We start from the raw sequence: 16,706 nt of genomic DNA on the forward strand, positions 1-16,706 counted from the left end.
AACTTTGCCAATGTTTCTTCTGTGTTCCTAGTGGTATGATGCTCTCAAGGCAGTTGCCAGGCTATCAACAGGCATACCAAAGGAATGGAGGAGAAAGGTGAGAAGGATTCCTAGGGCTAAAATACAAAAGATCAGCATTCTGTTCCTCTTTAAAATGTCTGAAATGTCCAAAAGAATATTCTAGATTTAGTAATTCAAAAGCGTCTCTTTTCATTATTTATTCATTTAATAAGCATTTATTGATTATGTATTCTGTGCCAAGGTACTGTTCCAGGTACTGAGGATACAGGAATGGGAGGATAAAACCAAAGTTTTTGTCCTCATGGAGCTTACAATGAATTCAATATAAAGTATGTGAGATGGTGATAAGTGCCATGCATAAAAATAAAGCAGAGAAAGAAATGAGAGCAGAGTGGAGGAATGGAGGTAAGGAGGTGGAATTTTAAATAGCAAGGTGACATTTGAATAGGGCCTAGATGTGGAAGTGAGCCCGGAGGAGGCAGCTACCTGGGGGAAGAGCACCTCAAACAGAGGAAACACCCTCAGGTAAGGGCATCTCAGGGGTATGCAAGCAAAAGCAAGAGGTCAGGGTGGCTCAGTGAACACAGGGGAAAGCTATTGGAGAGAGAGTAGTAGAGGTAAATGTGATGGAGAGAGGGGGATGACAGATCATGGAGACCTTATGGGCCATAGTAGGACCTTTACCCAGTCTGAGATAGGAAGAGAGAGAAGCATTGGTAAGTTTTGAGCTGGGGAGTAACATGATAACACTTATATTTTAAATGGACCTCTCCGGCTTAATAATAGGAGGGACAAGGGCAGAAGCAGAGAGATCAATGGGAGACTTGAGATAATTCAGGCAAGATGTGGATCAGGGTTGCAGTGATGGAGATGGAGAAAAGGGATCAGATTCTCAATTTATTCTGAAGGCTGAGTTGACATGGATTCCTGTTATGAATATAAGGTATATGATTCTGATGCTTGGGATAAAATTCTGGCTGGAGATATTGATCAGTGTTAATCCTGCTGAAGTATGTTCAGATGCTAAAACTTGACGTGCTTCCTTGGTATATTCATTTATGAACCTAGTCTTCATGCCCCTTGTGTTTGAACATTGGCAGTTCTTCAAAATATACATGAAAAATCTTACAGAAACAGCTTTTCAGGATAAAGTAATCAACAGAATAAAAATGCCCAGTGACTCTTTTAAAAAAAGTTAGTCATTATGGGGCCCCACCTGTGTGTTGTGAGAGAGAGATTGAGGGATGATTTAAAGGCACAGGCCACTCCGTGGTGAAAGAAGACCCATTCTCCATGAATGACCAGGTAGCTCTTGTACAAGTACGGAGAGAATTCAAAGTCAACTATAGCAAGCTCAGAAGATGATATAGCTAATCAGTGAACTCAAATAAGAGTTGAAGATTTTTTTTGTTTTCTTAACAGGATTTCTAATGGCTGGATCATTGCTTGGTGCATAGTAGAAGCTCAACAAATGTTAATGGAAAGAATAAATGAAAGGCCTTAAGTGGTGCAATTAGCAAACATGTCAATGAAAGTTGAAATGAATAGTGGGCTATATTTGGTCTAGGATCAGCTCTCATTTTTCATCAGATGCAATAATTATTTTTTAATAAAAGTGAAACTATATATTTTACTTTGGTATTTTTTATTAATATTTCAGGTTTGGTTGACCTTGGCAGATCATTATTTGCACAGTATAGCTATTGACTGGGACAAAACCATGCGCTTCACTTTCAATGAAAGGAGTAATCCTGATGATGACTCAATGGGAATTCAAATAGTCAAGGTAAGGCCCCTGAGTTTGGCCTGTTGTCCTGACTTAGAAGGAGGTTTCTAAGAGCCAGATGTTCCCTGGACAGAGGATCAAAGCTTATGGTCTGAATGTCCATATATTTCCTGCTTTCTTATTCTGTTAGTTAACAGCCTCTTAATGGGAACTTTGACTATGTCTTGTTTTCATAAATTTATATGTTGGCAGTAAGAAGAAAATGTTTCTACTCATCTTCTCCTGTTCACTTGATAGGAGATTGAAATTTCTTTTTCTTTAGCATGGGTCATTGCTCTTAGCTAGATTTTGTTTTAAAAGATTTTATTTATTTATTCATAGAGACACAGCTAGAGAGAGAGAGGCAGAGACACAGTTAGGGGGAGAAGCAGGCTCCATGCAGGGAGCCCGACGTGGGACTCGATCCCGGGTCTCCAGGATCACGCCCTGGGCTGCATGCGGCGCTAAACCGCTGCGCCACCTGGGCTGCCCTCTTAGCTAGATTTTTTTTTTTTCAATAATATATTTTTTAAAGATTTTATTTATTTACTCATAGAGACACAGCTAGAGAGAGAGAGGCAGAGACACAGGCAGAGGGAGAAGCAGGCACCATGCAGGGAGCCTGATGTGGGACTCGATCCCGGATCTCCAGGATCACACCCTGGGCTGCAGGCGGCGCTAAACCGCTGCGCCACCGGGGCTGCCCTTAGCTAGATTTTTACATAAACGTTACAGATTGGGAAATTTAAAGTTAAGTATATATCATATTAGAATAATTGGGTTCTTGTTGGGGTCTCTGATAATTTCTTAACTGCCAATTTATGAAGATAGATTGACTGATGAATCTACTTAAAACCAGATGGTCAGGGGTTCAAGCCAGCTGTGGAGGCAGCTGTGGTTTGCCTACTGGGATTATTACAATTGATTAGGGCCTGTTGCCAACAGCCAAGGTTGCTGATTCAATTCAGTCCCACTATTGTTCTCTTACATAAGTTTCCAGCACATGGGTTTTAATTGATTTGATTTGATTTTTTTAAAGATTTGTTTATTTATTTGAGGGAGAAGAAGAGAGAGCAGGGAAGAAGGGAAGAGGGAGAGGGAGAGTGAGTCCCAAGTGGGCTCTGTGCTTAGCTCGATTCAGGGCTCGATCCCATGACTCTGAGGTCACGACTGGAGCTGACACGAAGAGTCAGTCACTTAACTGGGTGATCCACTCAGGTGCCCACTTTTTTTTTTTTTTTAAGATTGGCTTTTGATTTTATATGAGTTTATTACAACGTAAGGCTAAGCTTTTTTTTTTTAAATTTTTTTATTTATTTATGATAGTCACAGAGAGAGAGAGAGAGAGAGAGGCAGAGACATAGGCAGAGGGAGAAGCAGGCTCCATGCACCGGGAGCCCGACGTGGGATTCGATCCCAGGTATCCAGGATCACGCCCTGGGCCAAAGGCAGGCGCCAAACCGCTGCGCCACCCAGGGATCCCTAAGCTGGGGTTTTAAAAGGAACATTGTCTCCTATAAATTTTGGCCACCAGAGTTTGGCTAAGGTTTTGACAGATTTGAGGATACTTTTTTTTTATGAGGAGTACTAATGGAAAGGAGCTACTTTGTGATCTAACTTGGTCTGTTTCAGACACATGTTAAAAACAATTAGGAAATTTATTTTGTATGTTTTAAAGGCTTGTGCACTATCCATATTTCAACTGTTTATTTGGAATTTCAGGAGTGTTTCTCAGTGATGAAGTAGTCCATGTTTGAAATATTTTCTGTTTAAATTGTGAGTTAAGGTAATATACATTTTATAACAATCATGTTATTAAGAGGATCTTTCATTTTCCTCATTGAAGTGAATGCTGTGTCAGTAAAATGACATTAGCTCCTGAAAATTGTAGTCTCTGCTTAGTTATTAAATTACATGTATTGCCCTAATTAAATATTAAAGCACAACAAATGTTTCTGTATTTTTTATACAAATTTTAAAACAGTTTGGATAGATTCTTCTGTCTTGAACAGAATGATTTTTCTGTCTCTCTGTAGTACAGATTGCATTTTTTGCTATTTTAGTTTTGCTCCTTCATATTATTTTGAGTTTTGATAGCTAAATATTATATTGTGTTTCAGAGAAAGGAGTAATGTTAGCGTCTATCATGTGTTGAAGTCATGTGTTGAAATGTGTTGAAATGTAGTCATGTGTTGAAATGACTTTTGTTTTATCTGAGACATAGTATTAAAAGAAACTGTCAATTTGTATGGAATTATAATGTAATTTTTGTTAATACTGTGTCCCTTTGGTATTAATTCTGGAAACATTTTAAATTTTGGCAGAAAATTATAAAGGTAGGACAAAACTTTTTTTTTCTTTTAAGATTTTTATTTATTCATGAGAGACAGAGAAAGAGAGAGAGAGAGAGAGAGAGAGAGGCAGACACAGGCAGAGGGAGAAGCAGGCTCCATGCTGGAGCCTGACGTGGGACTCGATCCCAGGTCTCCAGGATCACGCCCTGGGCTGCAGGTGGCGCTAAACCACTGTGCCACTGGGGCTGCCCAAAATTATAAAGTTAGAAAATTTGCCTGTCCGAAATTCCTCTTGAAAATGTCCTTTAGTTAACTACATCTCAATAAAACTGGGGGGGGGAGGGAATGTATCTTAGCAAAATAGAAAACATTAGAAAAAGAAAATTTAAAAAATTGCTTTGGCTCATAAACATTTTTATTTTTATTTATTTATTTATTTATTTATTTTCTTTTTTTTTTCTTTTTTTTTTTAAATTTTTATTTATTTATTTATGATAGTCACAGAGAGAGAGAGAGAGAGGCAGAGACACAGGCAGAGGGAGAAGCAGGCTCCATGCACCGGGAGCCCGATGTGGGATTCGATCCCGGGTCTCCGGGATCGCGCCCTGGGCCAAAGGCAGGCGCCAAACCGCTGCGCCACCCAGGGATCCCTATTTTTATTTATTTTTATTTATTTTTTATTTTTTGTTTTTAAAGATTTATTTATTCATTCATTCAGAGAGAGCGAAGAGAGAGGCAGAGACACAGGCGGAGGGAGAAGCAGGCTCCATGCAGGAAGCCCGATGTGGGACTCGATCCCGGGTCTCCAGGATCACACCCCATGCTGCAGGCGGTGATAAACTGCTGTGCCACCGGGTCTGCCCCCATAAACATTTTCAAAAACTACAATTCAGGTTGATAATCTGATTCTATTTAATGCTGAGGCAAAGTTATAACTAAAGGTATTTTTTTTTTGGAGAGAATATGAAGAACCATTTTAAAAACTTTTGTTTGCCTTCTTCAGGATCTTCACCGCACGGGCTGCAGTTCTTACTGTGGCCAGGAGGCTGAGCAGGACAGGGTTGTGTTAAAACGGGTCCTGTTGGCCTACGCCCGGTGGAACAAGAATGTTGGGTACTGCCAAGGCTTTAACATCTTGGCTGCTCTAATTCTGGAAGTAGTGGAAGGCAATGAAGGGGATGCACTGAAAGTGAGTATGAGGCTCTGGAGAGGGCAATTGAAATTCTTCTGAGAGTGAAGTATTGGAACTATAATTCCTCGTCCCTGATGTCCCACCTCCTTCCAGGGTGTTTTCTACACTTTTGTAATGACCCATAATCACCATTTCTTCCATATTAAAGCCAGGTCAAGTGACCAACTCATGTAGCTGCCAGTTGTGAGAAGAATGATTATGTTTTTTGTCCCACTTGTAAAACACATTTTTAAAGCAAGCTGAATACTAATCATATTAATTATTCTTCATAGCTGTGTCACGATTTAGCTGCTTAAAGTAGCAAACATGATTTACCTCACAGTTTCTTTGAGTCAGGAATCTGGGTGTGACTTAGCTGGCTCAAAGTCCTATTGTTGTGGCATCCAAACTGTTGGCTGTGTCTGCAGCCTCATCTGAAGGCTCAGTTGGGGACAGCATTCACTTCCAAGTCCATGTGGTTGTTGGTAACATTTAATCCCTCACAAGCGGCTGGATTGAGGGCCTATGTTCCTGGCTGCCTGTTGGCTGGAGACCTTTTTTAGTCCTTTGCCATGTCTCCATCTCACAACAAGGTGACTGGCATCCCTCAGAGTGAGAAAGAGAGTAAAAGGGAATGAGCAAGGTAGGAGAGATTAAGTTGCAGATGTTGTATTCTGTCATTTTTGCCATATTCTATTCATTAGAAGCCAGTCACTAGGTCCAGCTCTTATTCAAGGGGAAGGGCTTGTATAAGGATATGACTACTAAGAGGCAGAGGTCATGGGGTGTCATGTTAGAAATTGCCTACTACACAAGTTATGTGTAATTCTGGTTGGTTGGATCTTCTTATTGGGTTCCTTTACCATTTCATCTATGGGGCAAGCTATGGAGGAGGTTAGGCTGAGAGTGAGTATATATGATGGAAGGTATTTGCATGGAGATAGGTTATGGAAGCAAATTTTATTATCTTTATTATCTTTTATTATCTTTTAACCTTCAATGCCTGCAACTATTATTAGTAAAAAAAATTCTAGAAACATTTTGAGATGGTTCACAAGCAATTTAAGCTTATAAATTGGAATATGAGTCTGTTAGTCACCGGAAATAATCTTTATGAGAAATGAAGCATTACACATGCACAGGATGGCTATTCCCTTATTAGCTTGGGGCAATATGGGATTGCTAATTCTTATCTGAACCCTCAAACTGCTATTGATTGCAATGCTTTGTGATGGATGGGATGGATACTTAGTCTTTGTATTCAAGAGCCTCCCCAACCCCAGTTTTGTGTTTGATTATGGTCAATACCTTAGTGATATTCCCAGTCACTGACTAATGTCCTATGGAAAAACAAACAAATGTTCTTCCTAGTTGTATATGCATCATGGTGGAATTAACTATAAACCCAGTCTGACCTAATCTCAATCTGTATTCACCCTTTCACTTTTTCTGTCCCTGTATTTAAGGAAAAAGCTCTGAGACTACTTGTTCATCAAATAAGTGGGGGAGTGGAGAGCCAGTGATAAATCAAATATATAAGTTTAAAACATTTTTTATTAAGCCTTTTATTTACTCAGTCTATCAGCTTTAGTTGATTTTTTCTTTTCAGATGTAATTTCTGTGACTATAAAATGAGAACTCTTCTGTTGAAGAGTTGGAATAAATAATTCAGGCTAGGAGGTGAAGTAGAAAGGTCTGGGCGAAGGGATATACATGCCAATCAAATCATAAAAGAAACTCCTTGAGAAACTAAAACTGCACACACAAAATATGGATGAGATAAAGCTGAGGAACTGAATATTTATATTTCTGCCTCTAAGAAAATTATCTCCATGAAATGAAATGACATCATCATCATTTCAGAATCTTGTGGTTAGACATTGAATATGCAGAGGAAGATTGGATTCATGAAGAGTCACTTCAGAGGCAAAGGAAAATATTGGACATCAGTGTTTTTCAGCAGCTATTTTGTCCTCTGCAAATTTTAATTATTAGGCAAATATATAGTTTATTTGAGAAGTAGGTAAACCATTTTGCATGCTTTTCAGCACTTACTGTTTTTGTCTTGGTAACTTTTTAACTACGTAAAACTTTGAAGCTCCTTCATTATTTACTTTTTAAAAAATACATAATTTTTTAGAGCAGTTTGAGGTTCATAGCAAAATTGAGAGGAACATACAGAGATTTTCCGTATGCCCCCTGCCCCCACACATCCCCCACCAGAGGTACATTTGTTACAGCCCATGAACCTATATCGACATGTTGTAATCACCTAAAGTGCATAGTTTACGATTCACCCTTAGTGTTGTACGTTCTGTGGGTTAGACAAATGTTTAATGCCATGTATTCATCATTATAATATTCATAGAGAGTGTGTTCACTGCCCTAATAATCCCCTGTGCTCTGCTTATTCCTCTTCCCTGCCCTTACCCCTGGCAACCACTGATATTTTTACTGTCTCTACAGTCTTGCCTTTTCCAGAATGTCATATAGTTGGAATCATACAATATGTAGCCTTTTCAGATTGGTTTCTTTCACTTAATAAGATGCATTTAGCTTCCTTCATGTCTTTTCATGGCTTGGTGGCTCATTTATTTTTAGTGCTGAATAATGTTCCATTGTCTGCATGTTCATAGTTTGTTTATCCATTCACCTGTTGAAGGACATCTCTGTTGCTTCCAAGTTTTGGCAAATATGAATATAGCTGCTGTAAGCATCTGTGTGCAGGTTTTTGTGTGGACATGAGTTTTCAGCTCCTTTGGGTAAATACCAATGGGTGTGATTGCCGGATCGTATGATAAGAGTATATTTAGTTTTGTAAGAAGCCGCCAATCTGTCTTCCAAAGTGACTATCCAGTTTTGCATTCCTTCCAGCAATGTATAAGAATTCCTATTGCCCCACATCCTTGTCAGCATTTGGTGCTGTGAGCATTCCAGATTTTGACGGTTCTAATAGGTGTGCGGTGTTACCTCGTTTGAATTTGGGTTGCTTTGATGATGGATGATGTGAAGCATCTTTTCATATGCTTATTTGCCACTGAATACATCTTTGGCAAGGCATCTCTTAAAGTTTTTGGTTCATTTTTAGTCATTATTTTGAGTCTTAAGAGTTCTTTGTATATTTTGGATAACAGTCTTTAATCAGATATGTCTTTCGCAAATATTTTCTCCCAGGCTGTGGCTTGTCCTCTTATTCTCTTGACATTGTCTTTCCCAAAACCAAAGTTTTTAATTTTAAAGAAATCTAGCTTGCCAATGATTTCTTTCATGGATCGTGTCCTTGCTGTTGTACCTGAAAGGTCATCATCACCATACCCAAGGGCTCTGGGCTATGCTACCTCCTAAGAGATTTATAGTTTTGCATTTTGCATTTAGGTCTGCCATCGATTTTGAGTCAATTTGTTGTGAAAGGTATAAGGTTTGTGTCTAGATTTATTTTTTGCCATGTGGATATCCATTTGTTCCAGCACCATTTATTGAAGAGACTGTTTTTGCTCTATTGCCATTATTTATCCTTTTTTTTTTTTTTTTTTTTTTTTTTAAGATCTAATGTGGGGCTTTTGAAATATATTAGTGGGTGGAGTTACATACCTAACATTCCACCCAGCTGTCTCTGATGTCCTGTCAGACTTTGCGATGCCTTTGGACAGAGAATTTCATTGTGTCACAAGAATTACTATGATAATTGAAAATTTGTGTAATTTTGGGAGATCATGATTTCTTCAGAGAAGCTTAAGTATCTCTCTCAGTATTAAATCCTTAGATAAAAAGTGCAATAATAGACTATTACCTTTAAATTGTGCCTGTGTCATCCTGTAAATCCCTCTTCTCCTTACTCATAAAGTACAAGGTCCCCACTAGGGCACCCTGCTCTGCTGGAGATCTGCACTCCCCATCAACTGGCATCAATCTCTCTAGGTCCTTCTTCCCTCCACAGATGGAATATTCTATACTCCCTTCATTGCTAAGCTCCACCTGCCCGCTCTTGTATTAAAGGTCTCAGAGGGACCTTCTCAAGAGTATGGCACAACCCTTATCAACTTAGTCAAAACTCTGACCCTAAAAAAGTAGAAATTGCAAGCCAGGGATGAGGGAGAAATGGGCCTTTGTCTGGTCTGGGAGATAATTTTCTTAGAGTATAGAGTTTTGTGTTAGATTGAAAATTAAACTATGAGACTACCCTATGGGGCTGGCTCTGACTTGATTCTTAATTTTGTTCCCTGTGCTCTGGGGAGTGAGTGGCCTTCTAGGGAGGACAGCATAGCAGGGTATACAGGCTGACAGGGAAAGGGTCAGAGATTGACATATAGAACTCTTGTGTTTTGCTGGATCATTCTAGTGGTTCTTGACATCTTTGCAAAGGTAACACAAATAGAAAAGTAAGAGTGAAAATAGTAATTTGAAGAATTTATGAGACCATCTTATGAAAGAAAGCCAGATTTTCAAAGTACCATTTGTTCAAACAAAGCCTTGTTGTATTCTCCTGGGAGAGGAAAGTGGACCCAAAGCCACTCTTAGTTTTAATAACCAGGTTGAGGCTAAGTGAATCTTTAGACTGGCTTTAGTTGGGGGTGTTTTATGATGGTTCAGCTCTTGGTTTTCATATAAAGGTTGTGAAACTGTGCTCACATCAGGGAGCTAGTATTGAGATTCCTGCTGGCCGCTGGTGGAGCATGTGCTCCATGACTTCTGAGTAAGGCTGAGGGTTGTGCAAGCACAGCTACTTATGGGGTGAACTCAGGTCTAGTGGCTTATCTAGAAACTTTCGAAAGCAGTGGCCTGTGGGTCTGAGTTACTTTAATAATACTTTAATAATTATGCCACTCGCTCCTTGCCCAGCCTGGAGATGAGCCTTGAAAATCCAGAACATTTGATATTGACATGTTTTGAAGGATGGTGTGCTTGGCTAACTGCATTTTTGAATATGTCCCTTCTATTTAGGGCATGTTGGGATCCCAGTCTTTAGGAAGCAATCTTATTTTTTATCTTTTTCTTCAGATCATGATTTACCTTATTGATAAGGTACTTCCTGAAAGCTATTTTGTTAATAATCTCCGGGCTTTGTCTGTGGATATGGCGGTCTTCAGAGATCTCTTGAGACTGAAGCTCCCTGAATTATCTCAGCACCTGGATACTCTTCAGAGAACTGCAAACAAGGAAAGTGGAGGTAGTGATGACTCAGTGCCATTATACCTTTGAAAATATTTTACTTCCTTGATTCCACTGTACATCTGAGCCTAAACCTTGAGCAGAAATACTTGTTTTCAGGTATTTCTGTTAGTGAGCGTTTGGTACAATGAAATAGATTGGTAGAGAACAGAAACAGCTGAAAAAAATCATAGGGCCATGGTCAAATGGCCAAGTCAGTCAAGAACCTAATACTTTACTAGTATCAGATCAACACCTAAAATGATATATTGCCTCTAGAAGAACACTGGTGTCCATGCCTTACCATCTAGTTAAACTGCTCTATGCTGGCATCCATCCATAGGAGTTTTTAAAAACTGAATTCCAGTACAGTTTCACAGACTGTAGTTTTACCTGAACCATGGAGGCTACGTAGAGAGGAACATGTATTTTCATTAAGTTTTAGGCGCTAAATCAAGTCTTTTTGGATTGAAATGTTTAATGCTTCTTTTATCTATCCATCATAAGGGTATTTCAGTGAATGGGCCAGCTCTTTCTGGAGAAGGGCTTCCCGGGACCCCCAGGTAGAATCTGAATGCTGAGGGAAGGCACTGGGTTGAGGTTGGGGTTGGAGACTCTGCTCTGCAAGCAGCTCTGAGTCGCTGCTGTCTGCTGGGCATCACCCAGCTTGCCGAAGCGCCGAGCTAGCGGCTGTGATTATACCCACTGTCTGCACTTCCCAGGAAGAATAATTAGAAGTTTGTTGTGTTTCTTGTAAAACGGTTGCCAGCTCCCCACCCATGCATTTCAATCTGGGAAAATATGAAAGGATTTGAGGACCTAATCTGTGATTATGGTACACTGGAAATTCTAGTGACACCTGGGAGTCTCTCAGCATTTCCTTCTGAGCCATTTGAATAATCTCATGTAATTTGGCTGCAGAGTATAATTATGCACCTGCGTGGATTTCATAATGCTTCCAGATAGACTGCCTTGCCTGTCCCATGTCAGACATCCTTTCCTGGGCTCCATGTTTTCCTCCAAACGTCCTGCACTTGCCTATCAGCACTGCCCACAGATTGTAAGTCTCTGAGCAAAGATGCTCCTTTGTTCTCGGGTAAGAAGAGAGAACGAGTGCAGGAGAATAATAGATCTCTTTTTGCTTATCCATGGGTAAATGCATAGCCTGACAAACTTGGAGGAAGGATCAGTTTAAATATCTCCATTTTTATGTTTCATAGAATACATACTTAATGCCATCATAGGAAGAAGGAGAGAGCTCCGTGTTTACCGTGAATTCGGAAACCTCAGTGTGAGCTGTATATATAGTTTATTTCAAAATATTTTAAAATTTCATGTTGCTTAGTCTCCACATACTTTGGGATTTTCCAGCTCTCTTTCTGTTACTGATGTCTAGTTTAATTCCACTGTGGTCTGAGAGCTGTGCATAATTTAAGAAGCAGACAAGTAATCTCTTAATGAGCAATGTTTTTATCAGCGGCATTTGAATGAAGTAGGCTTTCCGAGGTTTTGAAAATTGAATTCTGCTTTTAAGAGGCTAAAATCCTTTCTTTTTCTCCCTTTTTTGGTGAGAACATTCTCCTTAATTTTCAATACTCCACAATAGGTAGAGCCTAATTAAGTTCTAGGATAAGATTTCTGAAATATCAGGGCACCTGGGTGGCTCAGTCAGTTAAGCGTCTGCTTTTGGGTCAGGTCATGATCCCAGGGACTCCTGGAATGGAGCCTGCTTCTCCCTCTCTCTCTGCCATGTCTGCTGCTTGTGCTCTCTTTGTCTCTCTGTGTGTCAAATAAATAGAATCTTCAAAAAAATTCCTGAAATAACCATAAAGAATTTGTGAAGGTCATCTTATTGAGATCTTATCAAACATACCTTTGTCCTTCCAAAAAGAGGAAGGAGCAAAGGGGTGGGGGGTAGGGGGAAGAACCAGACTTTAAAGATATAAAGAAATAAGTCAGGAAGTGTATTTGGTGGACATGGAAAATTGAACAAGGGTATTTTTTTTTAAATGATTTTTTTAAATTTTTATTTACTTATGATAGTCACAGAGAGAGAGAGAGAGAGAGAGAGAGAGAGAGAAAGAGAGGCAGAAACATAGGCAGAGGGAGAAGCAGGCTCCATGCACTGAGAGCCCGACGTGGGATTTGATCCTGGGTCTCCAAGATCGCGCCCTGGGCCAAAGGCAGGCGCCAAACCGCTGCGCCACCCAGGGATCCCAAGGGTATTTTTATATATTGCAAAGCACAGAGTGTTTGTTTTATTTCAGGTGGATACGAGCCCCCACTTACGAACGTCTTCACGATGCAGTGGTTTCTGACTCTCTTTGCCACCTGCCTCCCTAACCATACAGTCTTAAAGATCTGGGATTCAGTCTTTTTTGAAGGTTCGGAAATCATCTTAAGAGTGTCGCTGGCCATCTGGGCAAAATTGGGAGAGTAAGTGATTTCCCCATTTTTTTCTGTTTTGAGGTATGGGGGGCCTTAAGCCATGTTGTGCTCTAATGTGGAAAGCATCTATATTTAAGCATGAGCAAAAGAGAAAGTTGGGAACTTTGTTGAATTGCTCTAGCTTCCTGAAATCTCAGTTGGCTGATTCTTGATGGCTGGGGGAGGGGGCAATAGAATCTCTGTTGGGGAAGGGGGCCGGCTTTTCCATGGCTGTAGATCTCCTCCCCCGTGCTAGTGTCCTGGCTGGTTTACTCTTTGCAGCCTCTCCCTGGACTCTAATTGGGAAGAGGGGCAGGGAGAGAAACTTAGAAGAGGAAGATTGGGAGAGGGGTAGTTGGGTTTGTTGGTTAACATTCACAATTCGGATGATTTCTGAATCCTTAGTATTTATTTAGTTCTACTCTTCAGGGTCATGATAAAATGAAATGAGATAATATGTATAAGGTATCTCTGTGGTACTTAGTACATAGTCAATAGCAGAACACATAGGGGGCACCCGACTGGCTCAGTCCCTGGAACCTGCGACTTTTGAGGTCAGGGTCGTGAGTTCAAGCCCCTCTTTGGATGTGGAGCCTACTTAAAAAAAAAAAAAAAAAAAAAAGAACACATGGAACTTCTTTCCTTTCACCAAGAATTAATTCTGTGATGAAATCTGTTACCCCCAAACGTATTACCGTATAGATGTTCCTTACGTTTGTTACTGGTAGCAGGACTGTGAAAAGGAGCGTATTTTCACCCATCTCTAATTTATTATGACTGTTATGTTAAAATTCTACGTTCTGGGTAATGGAAGGAATATTAGGATGAAATTGTTAGAGTTGAGACGCAGAGAAGTTTTTAACGTTTCTTTCCTAGAGCTATAAATGACTTGAGTGGGTACTCATAGACAACATGTCAGAAAACCAATAAATCTCTGCCAGTGTTTTGTTTCAAAAACCTTTTAAGTAGCCTTTTTATTTATGATAAGTTGTTTCCTGGGAGATTTGCCACATTTCATACTTTTTTTTTTTTTTCCAAGATCCACCAACTCTCGATTTAGGGATTTAGAAAGATCATTATTGTGTATAAGTGTTTTTAAACATCACATAGCTGTCTCCTTTGCTTTTGTTTTATGGTACACTGCTTTTCAGCTGGGCAAATAAGTGAGTCCGCTGGGGATTTGGTGCACCGTTTACTTATCTTTTCATTTCTCCCCAATATCTATATCTTTCTGCAGCCCTGTATTTCCAACCTATTCTATGCCTGACGCTCTTTGAACTTTGATAGTTTCTCTGGGTGGGAGAGTCCAGTTACCGGTATAACTAGTTCATGGGATTTAAGTGTAGCACTTTACTGTGGGCTGAGTTAGTTATAGTCACCTTTGTGTTAGTGCTTAGTTACGGGGCAGGAGGAACAGAAGAGATTCTGGTTTTACTCCCACCTATCCAGTATGTGTAGGATCAGGATTTATCCGTCTGGTCTTTTCCGAGATTCCGCACTGTGAACCAGCGTAGCTCTCAGCACTCGAGATGTGAAACTAATTCATTTAGTCCTTATCCGGCATCATGTTATGTCGGTACTGTTCTCATCCCCATTTTACAGATGTGGGAACTGAGCCACAGAGAAGTTAAGTGAATTGCCCAATGTCACTCAGTAAGTATGTGGAGGGGCCTGATTTTGAACCCAGGAATCCTAGCTCTGGAATCTGTACTTTTAATTTTATTTATTTTTATTTTTCAAAAAAGATTTAGTTATTTATTCATGAGAGACACACAGAAAGAGGCACAGACAGAGGCAGAGGGAGAAGCAGGCTCCTCAAAGGGAGCTGGATACAGATCCCAGGATCACACCCTGAGCTGAAGGCAGATGCTCAACTGCTGAGCCACCCAGGCGTCCCTTTTTTTTTTTTTAATTTAAGATTTTTAAGTAATCTCCACAACTAACATGAGGCTTGAACTCACAATCCCGAGATTCAGAGCCACGTGCTCTACAGTCTGAGCCAGCCAGGCGCCCCTAGAATCTGCACTTTTAATAATGTGAATCTCCTGGTACTAAGTATGTATTTATGAAGTTCAGGGGATATAGGAGTCACACTTGGTAGGATTTTAAATGTTTCCGAGTCCTTGCTCAGTGTACTTGTACATTTTGGGGGCATGCCACTTGTTAAGCGAAAGGCAGGTGCCTACAGTGCCGTCATTATGTCAGGCAGCTTAAACACATGGTCTCATTCAGGTCTCTGCATAAGCCTGGGAAGTAGGTAGGATTATTCTCCCTGCCTTTTCAAGTGAGAAAGCTCCCCCAGGAGAGTTAATTAACTAGTTCATGGTCACATAGCTCATTAGTTGCAGAGCTGGGACTTAATCCTGAACTTTGGGACTCCAGTGCCTGTATGCTTCCCCACAAACTTTCCACTGGAAAAATCATAAACCACAGCTCCATGGGACCTCTCCGTTCACCCTTAACTCCTGCAACCTGGCATTTCTTCTTCTCACTCACCCAGGGTGCTTTGGGAGTACGTGAGCCGTGGACTCTCAGCTCAGCTTCACTGGCGTCTCTTAGGTTTCCGTTCCTCTCTGGTGCTGGCCTTTGGCTTGCTCCCTTGTTCCTCATCCTGGTCTCATGCAGTATTTCTTCCCTGGTCTCCCCATCATACCCTGCGCTCCCCACGCTACCCCTGGCCAGCCTTGCCGAGGGCACATCTGTTCCCACGCTCCTTGTTAAGTGCCTTTCGGTGACTCTTGCCCGGAAGAGGCTCAGGTGGCACAGGACCCGTTGGCATCTGTCTGCAGCTCAGCACCCTCAGTGCTCGCTGTTGCCCTTGGCCATGCAGGCCTCCTGGGCAGCTTTGGTTGTGTGGAGCTCCTTGCAGGGCCTGGGAAGGGCCTGCCGTCTCCTGCATCCATGTCTTTGGAAAGCTTTTTCTTCCTTGTCAACCCGGAGAATATTTTTCAGAACTCCTCTGAAGCATTATTTCCCCTCCTCGCCCTCCAGGGTAAACTTAACCACTTTTTCAATTATGCCCGCGTGCTACTCCGTAATTTTGTAATAACACTTCAGCAGTCTATTTCATTTAATGGCACTGGGACTGAAGAGCACTCCAGAACCTGAAGTTTTTCCATCATCGTATTTGTTTTGGATGGCCCTTTGGAAATTCCCCAACATTAGTGTATGTCAAAATGTTGGTCTTATGGTTGGGGAGGCAAATACAATTATCCCACTTTACAAAGACTGTTGTAATAGGTAAAACCAATACACAGCGCTTTTCTTTCTTTCTTTCTTTCTTTCTTTCTTTCTTTCTTTCTTTCTTTCTTTCTTTCTTCTCTTCTCTTCTCTTCTCTTCTCTTCTCTTCTCTTCTCTTCTCTTCTCTTTTTTCATTTTTCCGTGCAAAAAACGTTTTATTAAAACACAGGGGCAGGACCTGTGGGCAGAAAGAGCTGCCCACGGTCCTCTTTGCTTTAGATTATTCCCCTTTTTCCCCCCTCTAGAAGAAGGATGAAAGTCTAACCTGCCTTATAGGTTGCCAGGTGACAGATTCTTTATTTACATGCAGAACCAAATGCAAGAAGCAGGGCGTTATCTCCAGCTGGCTGCAGTGCCCCGAGAAGAACTGAAAATTTTCTGCCTGTGAAAACATCCTGTGGATGATGAAATATGCAGAAAAGTTCTTGTTCTTGTATTTTTCATCTTTCACTTCTCCTGTGATTTGGTCCCAGTCTACCAATAAGATCACCATTTGCAGATTAAGAGCCCCAGATTCCCTACAGGGGGTAATTGTTCTTCAGTACCCAATTTTGTGGTTATTAGTTCTGATCAGTGGTGGGCATTCTGATGTGTAGACTGTGTCACATGAAAATAATAAAGATGCTGCAGGTGGAGCTA

The 16,706-nt window shown here is 40.7% G+C and overlaps 1 protein-coding gene across 6 annotated transcripts in view; it reads left to right on the forward strand.

The window, feature by feature from the left end:
* TBC1D30 (TBC1 domain family member 30) overlaps positions 1-16,706 on the forward strand; it is an 84,391-nt gene that overhangs the window by 48,264 nt on the left and 19,421 nt on the right. For all 6 annotated transcript variants that reach the window (XM_025476709.3, XM_025476711.3, XM_049115744.1 and 3 more), the window contains 5 exons: positions 32-97; positions 1,682-1,807; positions 5,084-5,269; positions 10,250-10,418; positions 12,667-12,835. In XM_025476709.3, coding sequence (XP_025332494.2) covers positions 1,742-1,807; positions 5,084-5,269; positions 10,250-10,418; positions 12,667-12,835 — 590 coding nt within the window. In that variant the 5' untranslated portion in view covers positions 32-97; positions 1,682-1,741. The remainder of the gene's footprint in view (positions 1-31; positions 98-1,681; positions 1,808-5,083; positions 5,270-10,249; positions 10,419-12,666; positions 12,836-16,706) is intronic.

The sequence above is a fragment of the Canis lupus genome, chromosome 10 (assembly GCF_003254725.2).
Source record: "Canis lupus dingo isolate Sandy chromosome 10, ASM325472v2, whole genome shotgun sequence".
Classification (NCBI taxonomy): domain Eukaryota; kingdom Metazoa; phylum Chordata; class Mammalia; order Carnivora; family Canidae; genus Canis; species Canis lupus.